Here is an 18,230-nt window from a genome sequence, read left to right on the forward strand (position 1 = left end):
CAAAGAATAATCAGGCTTGATGGAAGCCTGCCAATCCTTTCTAAGAAAGCTCTCCCCACCACACCCTCCCCTGAGAAACCCTTTGGGGCAGAGCTTCAAATGAAGCTTGATTAAGCCACACCCCATATTGGGTGGAGGTAAGAATGCTCAAATGGACTCTGCCTTTTTTGCCCAAGGTGACCAGTATAGGTAGCTTAAATAGGAAAGCAAACATTGTCAGGAAAATAACAGGGACCTGTCAAACTGACAAACCAATAGATTGAATACAAGTCAGTCACTAGTTCTATTTTTGGAAATGTGAGCCATTCAAAGATTATAAACAAAACCCAAATTGCCATTTTTTATCTCCTTTCGAATACCCCAGAAGAAGTTGGTATCCATGATGTTCTAGAATACAGGATTTTTTTGCTGTTTACCTGGATAAGTTTGGCAGCAAACTGGTTTACTTCATTTACTCTTTCCTCATGAGCAGCCATATCTGTCTGAAATTCTTCAAATTTCTTCTGTAAAACTTCCACATGTTCCAGGTCCTGACCAAGCTCCTCTGAAGTAACAATTGCTTCCTGTCCAGTAACCAAACCAGAACCATAGTTAGCCACCAATGCACAAAAAATATCCTTCTTTATGAAGACCTAGATATGGGGATACATATGTTTATATCATCCCTGAGAGCAGAACAAAGCCATTAGTATCATTTCACTCCAAAAGTCCGGTTACCCTCATTTTTGCTGTGGACCCCCCTACAGTCTAGAGGCATGGCAATCCTAATCATCATCTCCATCACAAAATCCCATTCCGAGAGTATCTATTGTTGGGCTTTCCTTTACAGCCCCAGAATCTGGCAAGGAAGATGGGGCAGGCTGTCTTTGCCCAGACCTACCCACCTTGTCAGTGATCCAGTCCATCACATCTTCACACTCTCGTAAATACTGTACCAACTTCTGTGCTTGCAGTAATTTTACTCCCTTCTCCCGCATCTTCTCCAGGAGTAGCTCCCACTGTCGGTGTAGCTCCATCAAACGGGCCTATGGAACAAAAAACCAGTCTTACAGCTCTTGGAAAGGGTTACAAGTAGAGTCTGAAACATCACAAGGCTTCGCAGCAAAATCTTCCTTTTAGATAACTACTAAGTTGAAAGGGCATTATAGCAGCAAGAAAATATGAGCAGGGACAATGAGGAGAAATGACTGGGCACTAAAAGCTAGTTTGATGTGACAAGCTTTTATTCATTCATTCATTTATTCATTTTTTTTTTGGACTCAAGTCTTCACAGGCATATTTACTCTGGTTTAAGGTAGAATTTCTCAAATTGGATTTGCCAAGCCAATGGAAATCATCTAAAGGGAAGAATTCCCAATCAAGGGGTAGGGGAGGCACGGTCAATAAGTGAGTAAGTATCTGTGGATATCATAGATGTTAAAAAAATTTTAGTTATGGGACTTAATGGAAACTGAAATAAGCATAAAGACTGAAAAAGAAGAGTTTCTGAAATTTAACCAGATGGCAAAAATGGCTTCTTGCCAGAGTAAGTTTGGGAGCTTGTGTTGAAAAGATTATCAGGAGAAAACCTTGATCAGATCTGACTTAATTTAGACATCCTACAAATGACAACCATAGGTCACATGCTCTTTTTCCAAAGTAGAAGTAAATATATCATAAACAATGTTCCCAGCATCATTGAGTTTCCCTGGTTTGAACCTGGCCAAATTAAGAATCTTATGCTGGCTTGCAAAGAGGCAGGCCAAAACTACATTCAGATTTGGGATAAACTGCTTCATACAGTTGTGCCTACCCAAGATGCTGGAAGTTTCTCCATAACACCAACAAAAGCAAAGAAACTAAACACAAAAGAAAGAGGTATGAATCCCACCCCCTATTGACAATTCCACTCCCATGAAAACTGTAACTTGAAAGTCAAGTTACTGAGGCTAATGGACATTCAGCATAGGAGGATTCTCAGGAGACGGCTGTGGATATTTAGTCTGAAAGGAGAAAGCAATAAGGGAGAGAAAAAGTTCCCATGAAACTCACTCCCAGAACTGCTCATTAACACTGCAACTAAGTCAAGGAAGGAGGAAGACAGTGGCATGTCCAAGGAGCAGAAAGAAATAGCACGCATGGCACTGTAAACATTCCACCTACTCGTATGTGGGACCCGATGTGGGTGGCTGTGACTATAGGACGACACGCAGTCCGGTAAGGTGTGAAAGTCTGCACCAGTAATAGACACGTTACCCACAATACAGCACACAGACAAGCCTTCATTCACCCATCCAACCCCAAGTCAGTGATGACCTTTTGCAGATTTTGTTTGCTAAAAGCACAATAATGAATTACTGGTTTCTGAGAAGCAGAGGGAACTGAGAACACACTAAGGTAAAGACTAGGGAGGGAACAAGCCCAAATTTAAAATGTCATAAAAGACTAGACATCTCAGAAAAAATTTTACTTCAAAATGAAATCCTTATCCATAGCAAATTTAATTTCCATAGTATTGATTAAAAATCTGATACAAAACAAGCTACTAATTCAAGAACAGTCTTTTCTTTCCTGATTAGTCTGATATTCTGAATTGTGTAGGTTAGACACCAGTTTCACAAGGCTATTATTATTATTATAAGATTGTGGGTGGGTATGGTGGCAAGGTTTACTAGTCTGAACAAGGACTCCAACACTACTATGTAACACTTGAGAAATGTAGTGAAGGTTGACTAGCTGGAGGGAAAATCCTGGTCTTGAGTCAGACGGATTTCTCAATAGAAATTTGATGTAAATAGCAATCTTTTTCAAAGGAGTAGCAGAGGTTAAAAAAAAAAAGGTGGAAAAAAGGAAAGCTAACAGGCATTAGCAATCAAAATGGGTTAAAAACAAGGGGGGAAAAACAAAAGTATATTTAATACAGATTAAGAGAGAGAACTAGAATAATATTTTGATGACCTAGTTTGGATTTGGCAGGAGTCCTGAGGTGACTTTAGGATGTTTGAATTTCAATATCAACTGATTTCCTAAATGATGCTACAGAAGTTATTTGTTTGAGCTAGTCTTACCTTTTTTTTTTTTTTGTTTGTTTGTTTTTTAGTGAGGCATTTGGGGTTAAGTGACTTGCCAAGGGTCACACAGCTAGTAAGTGTCAAGTGTCTGAGGCCAGATTTGAACTCAGGTACTCCTGAATCCAGGGCCCGTGCTCTATCCACTGCACCACCTAGCTGCTCCTATTCTTACTTTTTAAATGAGTAACACAGGAATTTAACACTACTGACATTTATAAAAGAAGCTCCATTTGAGGTTAACAATTTATACCAGGAAGTAATGAACAATGTTGATTTCACTTATCTCATTATCTGTATACCACTCTAAGAGGAAATATGGGCTAACACAAATTTTTCCTTAATTGAAAGGAATTTTCTTTTGATTTCTCAGAGGGTTGTTATAGGATTGGAGAAACAGACACTTTGTAAAGAAGAAGTGCATTTGTTACTAGCATTTCTTCTATTACTAATAAAAGTAATGAATGTTTGGTTTCTACCATGATGGTTGCATGTATTCATTACAAGATTGCTTATTATAGCAGGTCAAGGGAAAAACTGACAAATTAAAAAATTGACAAGTAAAAAAAGTTATTAGAGGCTTGTAAATGTAAAGAATATTATATATACTAGGGTACAGAAGATGCCTCCTCACACTTGGTAGTAAGACAATCTACTGAAGTCTAAGTCCTGAGGAAAAGTTTTATAGAATATAGAAAAGCATTGGTCAATCCCCCAAGAAAAGTTAAAGTTACCCTGAAAAGTCAAAATGAATAAAAAGCACACTGAAGAAAGCAGCACACAAGTCTTATCCTACAGAAAATTATTTCCTGGGCAGCTAGGTGGTGCAGTGGATAAAGCACCGGCCTTGGATTCAGGAGGACCTGAGTTCAAATCCTGCCTCAGACACTTAACACTAGCTGTGTGACCCTGGGCAAGTCACTTAACCCTCATTGCCCCCCCCCCCCAAAAAGAACAGAAAATTATTTCCCCCAACTTCAAGGCATTGGAAATGTGCAAAATAAAAGAACCAAAGATCAGTTATTACCATACCCCATTCTATGCAAATGTTGAATCTAGTCATACTGGGCTGGACAACAAGTGTGTTTCAGACTATTTGTTGTGACTACTTTTCTGATTTTTTTTTCAGGCCAACAACATTCCCCAGGGTAAACCCAAAATGAAGAAGTGGCCAACGTTTGGCAGATTTCTGTTGGTATCACTGATTAATCCTGTTTATCATTATGTCAATCCTCATGTAAATTTGTCACTGATATGCTTATCTCTTATAAGGACTCAATAAATTCCTTTAGAAGGTTTGAGAAAACTAAAAACAATCTATTAAGTTCGCCAAGCAATCATGGCCTTTATCAAATTCTTCCTAGTCCCAGCTAAAAGTCACTGCAAGGACTACTCATACTTACTCTTATAGTTTCAGATGCAAAATGCCCTTCTGAGATCATTAGGTTGCCAGTCTCATCCAGCTTCACGATGGCACCTGAATTGGCCTGCACTTCAGCTTCAAAGGCCTGATGTTTCTGAAGCTTCCCCTGTTGGGAGAACAAGAAGAAAAGAGGTAGGAGGCAACCACTTAGCTCAACACAGCTTTCTTCCTAAGCCTCTTCTCCCAGCCCTGTCCAACATCTTACCCATTACCAATGTTGTCCCTCCTTTTCCCACTACTTGGCTCAAATACCACAACAGTTCAAAATACATTTTATCTATGAATAACAAGTGTATTGTAAAGGAAAAAATATATGTGTATATATATGCGTACACACACACATATATATGTGTTTATATATATAAAAAATAGAAAAATTCAATAAAGTATTTTAAAATGAAGCATGAAAACTACCATATTAATATATATTTATTGCTAATGTTTTTAACAGCTTTCACTTCTATGAGAATATTTTGCTTTAGAGTTGCTTGAGACACTGACAAATTAAGTGAACCCATCTCATGTCACATGAGTCAACCAGCATGTATCACAGGCAGGACCTAGATTTTGTAATGATTGAAATGATGCCACCTGCTGGAGACTTACTGTAGCAAAGCTCCTCCATGAGGAGAAGGCCTCTGAGGGCAAGCCATGTGGTCAAGGTCCTTAGCGTTTGCTCGTGGGTACTGTCTGTCTATCAAGGCTACCAGCCAATCAACTTGAGGAGCCTACCATTTCTGGGAGGAGGACACCAAGTAGGAAGCGGACACTGGTGGAGGGGTTCTGTCTCTTTCTGGTTCCTGACCTTGCCATGGTGGGTCAGATGATAGGGTCTCTTAGAAATAGTTAGATTTTTACCTTTCTCTCTGATCCTAATGCTCTTTAATAAATACTTAAACATTTAAATACTCTTGCTAAAGCTTATAATTTATTGGCAACCACTCGTTAGATTTTAGATAGTTTAGCTAGAATATTCCCCCCTTACAATTTTGAGTCTGACTCCAAGGCCAATCATCTAACCTACTACGTCATGGAGCCTTCCTTTAAGAACAGTTGCAAATCTTCATTGGTAGAAGGGGTTTCCTATACAAGTGAGGTCCACCTTCCCTCCCAACCCTCCAACCTCTTTTATTTATATTGATAATGGCTATCTTTATCTTTATCATTCTCTTAACAAAAATGTGATTACAGGCTACCAAGTTTTATGATGCCAGGATCTATAACTGGGGAAACTCCTTGGCTTATGTGCAAGGTACTCTGACTGCATTCATGTTGGGGCTGGGAGGCTTCCAAGGGAAAGACTCTGGCAGCTCCAACACCAATGCCAACCACACCTCCAAGAATGGATTTGATGAAGGTGCAAAATCATCTTATTTTATAGTCATAGTAAGAGCTAAGCACATATGTAGGGCGAGGAGGGAGGTACAACAAATATAAATCAGCTAGTCATGTCTAATAATGCCATCACTTTGCTTCACGTACAGGTTTACAACATAAAAATCTTTCCTCTTCACAGGCTTTTGGACACCGACTTGCTACAGGTGCAAGGCTCTACAATCCTGCATGGATTCAACTCTTTAATATCCTTGTTCCTATTTTCATAAACTATTATTCTATCTAAGGCAGTTCTAGGCAAATCTTTTTAATTCATAGCATTCTTTGGCAGGACAAAAGGATCCAAACCCCATCTATTATACACAAAACTTTTACTTGAAACCATAGAAATTATACTCCAGAATGAACAGAAATAATTGATAAGCCATTGATGAAACATCTGGTATCTATTAAATATTCTACACTGTCCAGAAGTAGTATGGAATAGTGATGGATGGAGTGTTGGACTTGGGAGTCAGCAAGACTTGGATCCAATAACACCTTTGACACTTAGCCAGCTGCAGGACTCTGGACCTGTTACTTACTCTTTCTGTTCTTTAGGCACCTCTAATTAGTATTTATATATAGTAAATCACAAGTGAGTTCTGATCTGCACTAGCTGAGGGAATCCCCTGATCAGAGTTCTCCACGTATTCTTTGTATATCATCATCAGCAACAAATCATGTTTTCAGAATTAATACTGTAAGAGATTAATGAATGTAAGAAGATGCTTACAGATCATTCAAGACAGATTGTCTGCCTACTTAAAAGATTTTAAAGAAAAAGTTCTAGAGTCAGCCCTACTATTAGACCAAAGTTTCATATAAATTCATAGTAAATATATTTTGTTACAATCATTTTGTATAATTTATTTTAAATTATTCCAAGTACTAAATAGGTTATACAGGGGATAGAGAGCTGAGCATGGAGTAGGGAAGATCTGAGTGCACAATTCTGGCCCTAGATATTTACTAGTTGTATGACCATACACCAGTCACTTCAAAAAACAAAAAACCACAACTCCATTTGCCTGTTTCACTTTCCTTCCCACACCCCCACAAATATATGTATTTCCTGAAAATTGGGCTCTTTTATAGCTCAATTCTGCACCACCTACTTCATATTTGGAACATTTTAAAATAAGTTATACAAAATTAATAGAGTAAAATATGTTTGCTATAAATTTACATTGACAATATTCACTAAAAATTGAGCTCTCATAGCCTAATTCTTCTTGGAATCACCTTTTTTTAAATAAAAATCTTTCACCTTACGTTATAAACCAAAAATTTCAAGAATTTAGGCAGGCATTTCAGAGGGCTGAGACCTACCTGCAGATTGGTTGGGTCCTTGTAATTCTCATCTGATGCAATCTGTAGCTTCTCCTGGATCCATTTTTCCAACTCTTCAGCATCACGCTGGAAAAATTGGAACCGATAAGAATCCTCAAGCTTCTGACGCCTAAGGGTTGACAGTTCCTTAAAGCGGTGGTATCTGTCTAGAACCTGCTGTCTCCTTTCCTGAATATCTTCAGCTGTTTCCAGCACTTTGACCCCACTTGGGTCCATTTTCTGAAAAGCAAAGTGCTCTACATTATGATATGCTTAAACAGAAGAGGATCAGCAAGAATATTCCCAACTTCTTTTTTTTTTCCTTTGACCAAGTCCAAGATTTCATGGGGTTGGGGAATGGAGGAGATAAGAATGGGGGATACTGGGTAAGGAATTTCCTTTACCAGTGTAGGTCTTTATCTTTACTGCAACTTAGTTCTACTAAAATGCCTGGGGCTCTGAAAGGTTAAGTGCCTTGCCGATGGTCATCCAGTCAGTCACCTATCAGAAGTCAGGCTTGAACCCAGGTTTTGCCAACTTTTTATCCACTCTTGCTATGTGACTTCCCCATTCCCAACATATCTAAAGGAAAGCCACTTTCTAGAAGAACAGATCATACAAGGGGAGATAAGAAAGGGAGATTACTTCCTAAAGCCCAACAAAGAAGTTCAGATTTGGACTGCTTACCTTTTAATTTCTAAAACCTGTACATATCTCCATGTATCCCTAAAATGACTAACCAACGTAGCAGAGGGAAATTCAAATGAAGAACAAAGCTGGGAGAAAAGCTGGCCTACAGTTTGTGATGCAGAATCCTAAAAGGCCTTTTGAGAATTCAAAGGCTGTCTGGTCCTATCTATAGTAACCTAGAGTTATTGCCAAATTCATTCAAAAAGCTCTCATGTATTCTTTCCATTTCCTTATGGGGAAAGTCGAGTGAATTAGACTTTTCCACTGCCTGCCAACTTTTAAAGTCAGTTATTTTCTCTTTCATCCCTGTTTCTCAACCTCATTTAGATTTTCTTTTATGTTTGTTAGGTTTGGTTTTTTTTTGCAGGGCAATGAGGGTTAAGTGACTTGCCCAGGGCCACACAGCTAGTAAGTGTCAAGTGTCTAAGGCTGAATTTGAATTCAGGTCCTCTTGAATCCAGGGCCAGTGTTTTATCCACTGTGCCACTTAGCTGTCCACATAGATTTTCAATGAAGATGAAAAGTGACTATATCAATGCTCAACATCAATTAAGTTAAATATGAAAACCAAACATTATTTATTGGCTGGCTTCTCTCAGTCACACCATGACCTGAGACCAAAGAAATGAGATAGGTGACAGATTAAATCAAGTTAAGCAAAATGGAAAGAAATCTAAAACAAAGCATATCTAAATAACTGTGGTTACAAAACTTACACGCATAAGTTAAGGTAATAAATAACCTCTAGGTTTGCCTCACATAGTCCCTACTTGTCCTCCTAGAAAAATGGCAGGGGAAAAGGGAGTAAGCTTAGCTTCTATTTCAAATCCCTTTAGCTCACTGGCTGGGAAAGTCAGTTGGTCAAAAGTTGGCAAACCAAGAAGGCAGAATTCTGTGGCACCTAATTTCAAACAGTCTAGAAATGCTTGTTGACTGGGTAACTTCACTGAAATTTAAATGCCAAAGAGGCAGTAACAGGATCTTCTGGTTTGGACAAGTTAGTGTGGGTGTGGTCAGGAGGAATCCTAGAAACTTTAATAATCAATTCAAAGGGCCATTCTGATTTCTTAAATGACTGATAACAATAGACAAATGAAATGGGCAAGAAAGGTAACATCTACAAATCTGTAAAAGATTCAATATTTGTTACTCAGGAAATGGTTAAAGAATTGAATAAAGTATATCTTCTGGTATTATTTGCTTTGGGAATGTGGTCATTTGTGAGAAATTTGCACCTCTGTCTAGCTTTGGGATTAAAAGTCGATAAAGAGAAGAGACCATTTTGAAAGGCCTAACAATGAAGCTCAGATTACTCTTTGGTTTTTTTAAGGTCATACATATTTACATCTAACAATTATGACTAGCAGAATTTCCTGTAAAATTGCACCACTGCTGAGGAGAGGTCTAGGTATGGTCAGTGTGTTTTCAACTGAAGCACACTAAGATTATTTTATAGGAAATACATGAAGTGATGTCAGTCACATTATGACTTCTCTTTCTCATAATATCCAGAGAAGACAGATTATAATGGAAGAAAGCAGCAGCTTTTTGGTTGAGCCCTGAGCTTAAAACTGGATTGCAAGAGTGTATTTACAAAGGATGAAGTAAGGGTTTAATAATCCCTCTACAACTTCATTTTTCAAATTGAAAAAACTGGTGTTTCATCTAGAAACATGCTGAAATCATCACTTAAAAGACAAAGCCAGAAAAAAAAAAAGACAAAGCCGGAAATATTAACTAGAGAAACATAGCTGAGCATCAACTTCATTAAGCAAGTCTGAATCACATTTAAAGAGTTCAGTCCAAGGTAATCTTGGATCTACCATAGGGCAACGTTTTGAGAAAATTTGTTACTCTTTTCACTGTAACTGAAATATGCCACAGGAAAATAAAAATTATGACAGAACTTCTTACATTGTCATAAGGACAATGGTAAAACTGTTTCTAGAAAAACAGGAAAAAAATTAAAAAAAGAAAAAGTAGTACTTTCTTTTCTAGTTTCTGAAGTGTTTCTCTTAAAAAAAAAAGTGCCTTGCAATGAAAAAAAAAATAGCTCTTGTGAAAACATACCAGCCAGGAGATGAATCTTTTCTAATGTAAAGGTATTTTAATAAAAATATTCCTTTTACTCAAGACTATTTTGGTGAAATAAAATTAAAAAGTAAAAATCTTGCTGATAGCACTATTGATGTGGGAGGTAAAAAGGGGTTAATAGAAAAACCTAAGACCCAAACTCTAATTCAGATATGAGCTCTCAGAGGGACTCAGACCCCAGTTAATGGATAACTTACAAGTCAGGAAGCTAAGTTCTCTTACCCACATAAATCAGTACCCATAACGGGAACAGAGAGGCCTTAGACTAAATGACAGGCTACAGAAATTTAGACTAGAAATAAATGATAAATGAAGATGTTTTGAAACTAGCCATGGGAAACAGAAAGAGACATGCACAGAAAACGCCAAATTTATCCCCAGATTCACCTTATGAAGTATAAACCCCCAAAACACACCTCCACAGAAAAAGGTACCCGCCTTGGGGGTTGGCTTAGGACCCCAGGAACTCCAAAATAGGATAGGCCCTCCCCTGTACCTCCCTAAGGAGGAGATTATTATAATGAGACTGATAAATCAATTTATTCATATCTTTCCTTTCACTATTCGAGAGATACCCTTCCACTATTCTGGTTCTCTCCTTGTGGTCACCCACAGTATTGCAATAAAACTTGGGAAACTGAGTCACTGAGTCTTGTAATTCTTTTGGGAAGACCCGTGATCAATTTTACCCCAAATTCCATCCCATATCACTATCACCACCTCTACCCCCTGTATTTTCTATTAGTTCTTCATTCCTTACTTCATGATGTTATTAATGAAATTAATAACTTCATTAATCCTCAAGTCATTACTGGGGAAATAAGACCTGTAGAGTGTTTTCATTCTTACAGCTCAAGAAACAGGTACACAAAAGCAAAGTGATCTATTCAGTGTTATCATGAATTCAACAGTAAACCTAGAAATTGATCCCAAGTATTCTATATCCTGAGCCATTGCTTTGCTTACTTGACAAGGGATTGCTAACAGTTTTTTTTTTTAAGAGTTAATAAACTCCTACTGTGTCTGTGTCCTCCACTGTGAGCTATATGGCATTTATCTACACTTTAATTAAAATGAATGTTGCAGTTAAGAATTGAGACACTGCCTGAGATAGCTGGGCAAACCAAATCATGGTTGAATGGTTGAGAATTCCTGCACTGGACCATACCAACCACTATGTTTTTATGTTACTTACATTTCCTAGTGAATAGATAAGACACAGAAATAGGTTAAGTAACCCTCCTTAAGAAAGGAGGAAACAGTTTATCCATTTTGCTTTCATAAATACAAAATTTTAAAGAGTTCCCGTCAACTCCTCTATAGCAAAGAATGTCAAGTACAAATATGATATAGCCTCTGGAATTTCTGAAAGACATCTTAAATCCTAGGGAATCATTACTGTGTTATTTAGCCCTGTCTCTTCATATCACAATCTCCATTTCTATTCCAAAATCCTTCAGCTGCTATGGAAACCTCCAAGAAATCATTGAGTGCTATGGAAACCTCCAAGAAATCATATTCAGTAAAAAGCCCTTTGTGATGGAAAAAAACAACCCACCATTACAATATGTTTGTCTTCTGAAGGTTTTCCAGTACCCCCTAGCTCACTGGTCTCAATATACCAATGAGGTTAGACCATCCAGAGGCTTGTGGCTGAAGTTATCAACCTAAAAGGACCTCTTTGTAGCCCTAGTGAAGTAGAGCCAGTCAATTGTATACCAAGTACTTTGGTCGGGTGATAATGGACTGTTCTTTCCCCCACAGATCAGCTGACATCAGCAGGCCTGGGTTCTGCCAAAACCCAAGACGCAATCAGCAGTCAGCAGCCACTAGGGAGCTTGGAGGCTGAAAAGTCATCCATGCTGCAGAATGAGGTCTGCATTCAGTGTTTTCATTTGTAGAATTACTAAAAGCCCCCAATCTAAAATGGAACTCTCCAGATTAGCAGCTATTTTCAACCTATTCTCATTGCCCCATTCTCATTGGAATAGTCCCTAAAAGTACACAAGTAGGAAAAAACCCAACTACCTTAAGAATTTGCTGAATTACCAAATACCATTATCATCCTATGGCGTTACCTCATACAACAACATGAGATAACACTGCATTTTTGGACTCTATTTACAAACAACCCTCACTCTGACAAGCTGCAGAATTCTAAGGAATCTGTCCCAGGGTCTCTCCTATCAATATATAGTGGACTGTTAAGGTCAAGCTGAAGACAAAGTTCCACACCAGTCCTAAAGGTAAATCAATTTTATTCATGAAGACTTTAAAAACAAGGAGCTAAAGATATTCTTTCTTGCAAAACAAAATGTTTTTTTAAAAACCCAGAACTTTATCTTTTTTCAAGTTCTGAACACTAACTTCCTAAAAAATCTCAAATGAGATAATTTTTTTAGACTTACAAATATAAATCAAACTACTTATCTCAAATCAGCTTGTAAACTGATTAAACAAAAAAACCACTGTCTGAATAAGAGGGGGCATTTAACAGTGAATGAAGCTGGCCTGATAATAAAAAAATATGTATTTATTTTTAAAGCATTTGTAAAGACACTTTTTAAAATAGTGGAATTTTAAAAAAAATCAGCTTTTTGCAGATGGGTTTTGAAGAGTGATGCTAAAAAATAATGACGCCATTCAATGGGGGCTATTTATAAATACTGCAATGCAACAGTCATGATGTCAGCAATCTTTCAGCAAAGAAAGCAGCTTGATCTCAGGGGGTTAAAGAGGAATTACAACCATGCCACCAACAGTGATACATAAAAAATTAAGACTGTCAGCATTTCTAGAGCACTACTTCAATTCTAGGAAGAGTAGGGTCCAAAAATGTGGAACTTAACACCTAAGAAGTCCCAGATCAATTTTTCAAACCTACCTTAAAGCTTAAATACATCATCAACTGAATAATAGGCTTGCATTTTCTAGATTTCTTGCTAGAGGATGGTTTGACATTATTTAGCATTTGTAGATTCTGAATCAGTGCCCTAAATAGACTTTAAAACGTACAAGTTAAATCCTTAGTGAGGCTAAGGGACGTTTCCAAGGTAGAAAAGACTGTTAAGCAACACATTCAACCCAAAGGTCAAAGATTTGGGGCATTGCAGACTTGGTATCTGCAGTGAGCCAGCAATTACAGCTTCTTTCTAGGTCTCTCATGAGTGGAAAAATTTGTAATGAAGATGGTCAGAAGTTTCTACAAAAGGAAAATCTTGGATCACCATCCTTTCAGAAAGGAGTAGCACAAAAGTTTGAAAAGAATTCAAAGCAATCACTATATAAATTAAGGCTTCCAGAAAAAGCAATGTATAGTAGTTGTTGTTTTTTAAAGAGATGCATCTCCAATTCCACTCATTTCATTTATTTTGCTGGAAATTTAGAATACCACTTCACCAACTTGTTAAAAACAAAATCAAAATGTAGCTAGGGAGGGGTTTTCCGGAACAAATCTGTCTTTACTCATTAACAGGATGAACAAGTAAACCTGTTCCATGGGGAAAATCTTTGCATTAAACCAAAGAAATGAGTTAGCACTATCATTCAACAGTTTTGCTTTTCTGCTTAGTCAGACCTCAGATATTTTAAAAAGACAATGCAGTTTACCATGGCTTTGGCGAATAAATAGTAGTCTGTTAACTATATTTTAATGTTCCCCAGCAAAAGTAATAAATATATAGATTATTAGTTAGTACCCATAAAATGTTACATTAGTTTTCAATTTAACTAGACATCAGCAGAAATCAGCAGCGTTTTAGCTTTGAAAAAGCAAATTGTTCAGACTGCATTGCATCAAAATCCAAATAGAATATGTTTTTTTGATGATCTAATTCCTGAATGTTTCTCGAATACCATCATACCACTTACCTTTTAACCTGTAACATTCAGATAAGTACTTAAGCACAATATTATCTTTACTGTAATTCATAAAGGAAAATGTTCTATAATGGAGTCCATCTTTAAAAAACCCCATTTAAAGAGTTAAATAGGGTCGATTAAAAAAAAAAAAAAGGCCTGCACCTTGGATTTATTGCCTATAATCACAAAACCACAGAATCACAGATTTGGTGATCTAGTCCAACCCCCTCATTTTACAAACAAGGAAATAGGCTTGCAGGGATTAAGTAACTAGCTCAAGATTATACATATATTAGGTGGCAGAGGAGAGAGAACATGAATGCTGGCCCTGATTCCAAATTGAGGGCTCTTTACACTGCACACAATTATCTCTCAGCTTTGATATTTCTCTTTATGGGACATGAATTCTATCCAACAAATGCTCTGAAATGTTTAAAATAAATTGGTCATTAGCCATTTTTGGTATTTTTTAAAGATAAAATTAAAAATTTCTATTATTCTAGGGACAAGGTTACAATAAAAATAAAAGCTAGTGGAGACAGGAAACAAACCCAAGTTGTGAACATATGGCAATGAGAACCAAAATATCACTTTTACTAAGTGAATTGTGGTTCAAATTCTTTTCCAAACATTAACATCCTGTTTTATCCCTTGGTTCCTAAAAGCCAAGCAATGATCAAAAAAGAAAAAATCCAAATCCATGACACATGCAAACTCTGGTCCAGTGATGAGATAATACGTTCATGCGTCAGAAGAGGAGGAAAAATACTTAAGATTTAGAAATCTTAAAGAGAAGCCACTAAGAATCCTAGGATCACACGACACACACCTTTTCCCTTCACTCTTCAATCTCACCCCCACCCACCCAAACACCCTCAACTTGTTTGTGTAACAGAAAGGTCCATGCAAATCAAATTCCTACCCCCTGTTCCCTTCTCTGGATCACAATCCTCTCTGACATCAATATTGTACCATCACTGCAAAACAGGCAAACCAGAAAAAGCAACACATTTCTTGCATGCTTCATGTCAAATACCTGGACTCTGCGCTTACGGAACGATGACAACATGATGGAAGAATGCAGAGTCTAAAGGGGGCGGGGGAAGAGCAAGATAATACACTGCTAAAGGCAAACTGAACAAGGGTAAAATAAAGAGATATATAAAAACCATATGGGTAAGGTAAATTCCATTTTCAGAATTCTTTTCTTTCCTTCTTCATGCTTCAAGGAATTAATGTAGCATGTCATTTACCACAATGCTATTTTTTAAGTAAGCATTATTCTACCAGATTGCAGTTCTTTTATTTATTTTTTAAAATAAAGGTGTGGCTGATTTACTTTGAAACTATAGGCAATAATTCTGAATATGGTTCCTTAAGGAACTCCCTTTCCTATGTTCTGTAGAGTGTTTCATTCTGATTATTTAAAACATCCTGAACAAAAAAAACAGATAGCGAAAAACATAATTTATTTCCATACACTACCATAACCCAAACCACTGAACTGCACCTAGATGAAGTCTGAGCTTCCTCGCCCAAATATCATTTCCTGTTTAAAAATAAACAAAAACATTGTTCCAAAGGGAATAAACAAAAAACATGAAAGAGAAGTGACAATTCAAGGCAACAGCTGCTCTACTGAATGAGTCTACTCAAACAACTGGCCGTAGGAGCTTTTTTACTTTTGCATTCTCTTACTCTGAATTTGCCATCAAGGCACTGCATTCCAAGCTACTGTACATGGCTAACTGCTGCAGATGGACCCTTGCAGTTGTGAATGCATACCTAGCAAAATCCTTGCATAGCTCAGAAAGGATTGATTACAGAGTCAGTCGGGTAGGCAGGCAGATTGGACGCCTATTGCCCTTGACACAAGTTCAGCAATGGGAGGATTGTGCTGGACCTCTCCCAGTTATCCAACTCCCAGTATCTGCACTATGCCCCTCCCTTTCATGGGGCTTATTCCAAAGAAACAAAATGTAATAAAGCCATTTTGAGCAAAACAGTTATCTATTACTTAAAATGACTTGTCAGACAGCCTGATAGGAAGATGTTAAACCTTAAGAATAAGTAAATTTTTTTCTATTAGGTCAAAAAAACCCACACAACCAAACCACCCAATAGGAACTATTTTACATCTGTCCATAACATCCTCCAATTCTTTTCCTGTAGGTCCCTGGATAACATCTAACACAGTTTAAGTGTCCCTTTGCTAATTATTGATCCACTTACCAAAAAAAGAATTAATTTCCTGCAGTTGACTGCAGCAGTCTTTTCCCTGATTGGCCTCAATCTGACCTTGCAAAATGGACAACTTATGCTAAAAATTTCAAAAATAAATAAATTCATAAGACAGAATTAGTTGCCCTAATTCAGCGACTTTTACATACCTCAGCAACTACAGTGTTACTCTTAAAATCTGCCTCACTTTCTTCCTGTATAAATAAAAAAAAAGATTCCCTCCCCCTTTTTCTGTACTCTCTTCTCCCCACCCACAATATATGGTGATATATTTAAGTCTGTATTCCATACTTAAGACAATTTTTTTTCAATATATCACTAAAATATTGTTACACGTTGTCACTGGAATGCTATTCTCCCTCAAAAGGCCCGAGTTTGGGCTTTTCCAATATAACTTGATACAGCTAAAACAAAGAGCACAACACAAATATTTCAGGATTCATTATATAAACATCCATTTTCCAAGTTGATTCACCTCATCCCAGCTTTCCCAGTCTGCCCAGTAACTTACATATATAGCTTTTAAACTGCAGGAACAGATTAAAAAAAAAAAAGCAATTTACATTCTTGAGTCAGAGAGAGACCTTTAAAGGCAACGTCTTTGAAAATAATGCCTATGGTGAATTTTTTCTAAACAGAAACATACAAAAAGGCAAATAAGTAATTATCTTATAGATTCTAAGTACAGGGGAAAAAAACTTTCCTAACCTATTAAGGTTTTATTTGAATGGTTTCACAATTTTACGTGTTGCATGATACCAACTTGACGGACAAATAAACCACAGCTGAGCTGGAAAAAAGGGCATGTTTAGTGGAATTATAGAAAATGGTTCCTGAGGTCTGGTAAGGGCTAGAAAGATAGAAATAGTCTTTCTCAGATCTTTCATGTGAAATGGACAAGGACAAAAAAGGGGGGGGGTGCAGAGATATCATGGGATTTATGGTATGGGATTTATCTTGAGGCTATAAAGACATCCTCCCAGATCTCCCCTCAGTCAAAGGGCTGACTGGTCTTTATATCCAGCACAAAAACTCTGCCTTTCACAGGGTGGAGATTCGGTAAAGGGGGCTTCCTAACCGAACCCCCTCCACTCCCCGTGTCTACCTCAAAGGGGATCTAAGCCGCCCCTGACCTTGGTCAGGGTGAGAGAGGGCGGGGCCGGGATGCCTCACAGACCCAGACTCTGAAGCCCAGCAACCGGGGCAAAGAGAAGGCAGAGCGGTGGGTGGGCTGGGGCGGAGGCCGGAGCGGGCTGGGCCGGGCCGAGCCGGGGCGGCGGGGAGGATGGAACCAGCTGCCCTGGCGATCCTCTCAATGACATTCCTGCCTCCGTCTGCCCTGGGCGGATCCGCCGCGCTCTCCCACACGCCACAAAGCCGGCTCCAGCCCCCGGCCCCCTCGAGGCGAGGATGCGGGGGCGCGGACGCGGGCGGGGCCGAGCGCGGGCCCGGCGATCCGGAGAGGACAGGCTGGCTCGCCGCGGCCGCCCCCGCCCGAGCTCACCTGTCCGTTTCCTCCCGTCGCCGCCCCGCCCCTTCCCGAGAGCCCAACGCCTCGAGCCCTCCCGGGGACCCTTTCTCCCCTCTTCCCAGCCTCCCTTCTGTTCCCCGCATCGCCTTCCCCCGCAAATAAAAACCCCCCTTGGGTGTACTCCCCTCCACCTCCACCCTCACCTCCACCTCCGCCCCCCCTTCCCAGGGCTTTCCAGGTTCCCCACCAGGATCCGAGGCAGAAGAGGAAGCCACCCTCGCCTGCCCCGGGAGGGTGAGGGGCACCCCACTGCCTCTCACCGGTTCTGGGGCGGGGGTAGTGGGGTTCGCGGGGGACAGAGGAAGGGATAAAAGGCTCGGCTCGGCTCAGCTCTACTCCCTTCGTTTCCGCAGCGGCCAGTGGAAGCAGCGCGCGCTCCCCTGACCCTTTTATAGCAGCCCAGGCGCGCTCCCGACCGCAGCGCGCAGGAGGGAGGGAGGACTAGTCAGGAGCGGCGAAGAGGAGAAATCACGCAGGGAGGGGTGGGGAGGAGGGGGTGAGGGGCGGGGCTTTGGGGCCTCGCCCCAGCTGGATGGGGCGGAAAGGACCGAGAAGTTCCGGAAGGAGCCGAAGGGGGGTGGGGATTGCAGAGCAAACTGCGTGGGAGTAGAACGAGAAAGGAAGACGCCAGCGGGTG

The 18,230-nt window shown here is 39.3% G+C and overlaps 1 protein-coding gene across 8 annotated transcripts in view; it reads right to left on the reverse strand.

Annotated features, from left to right (window-relative positions):
• The window catches only part of SPTAN1 (spectrin alpha, non-erythrocytic 1), a 63,501-nt gene extending 45,491 nt beyond the window's left edge, over positions 1 to 18,010 (reverse strand). For 3 of the 8 annotated variants that reach the window (XM_043984039.1, XM_043984037.1, XM_043984036.1), the window contains exons 1-6: positions 17,854 to 17,958; positions 14,858 to 14,908; positions 7,177 to 7,416; positions 4,451 to 4,576; positions 885 to 1,025; positions 417 to 563 (exon numbers count right to left, since the gene is read on the reverse strand). In XM_043984039.1, the coding sequence (XP_043839974.1) occupies positions 417 to 563; positions 885 to 1,025; positions 4,451 to 4,576; positions 7,177 to 7,416; positions 14,858 to 14,890 (687 nt within the window). In that variant the 5' untranslated portion in view covers positions 14,891 to 14,908; positions 17,854 to 17,958. Of the gene's footprint in view, positions 1 to 416; positions 564 to 884; positions 1,026 to 4,450; positions 4,577 to 7,176; positions 7,417 to 14,857; positions 14,909 to 17,853 lie in introns of all 8 variants that reach the window. The other 5 variants (XM_043984042.1, XM_043984041.1, XM_043984040.1 and 2 more) reach the window with 3 other exon arrangements.
• Positions 18,011 to 18,230: the final 220 nt, after the last annotated feature.

The sequence above is a fragment of the Dromiciops gliroides genome, chromosome 2, assembly GCF_019393635.1.
Source record: "Dromiciops gliroides isolate mDroGli1 chromosome 2, mDroGli1.pri, whole genome shotgun sequence".
Taxonomy (NCBI): domain Eukaryota; kingdom Metazoa; phylum Chordata; class Mammalia; order Microbiotheria; family Microbiotheriidae; genus Dromiciops; species Dromiciops gliroides.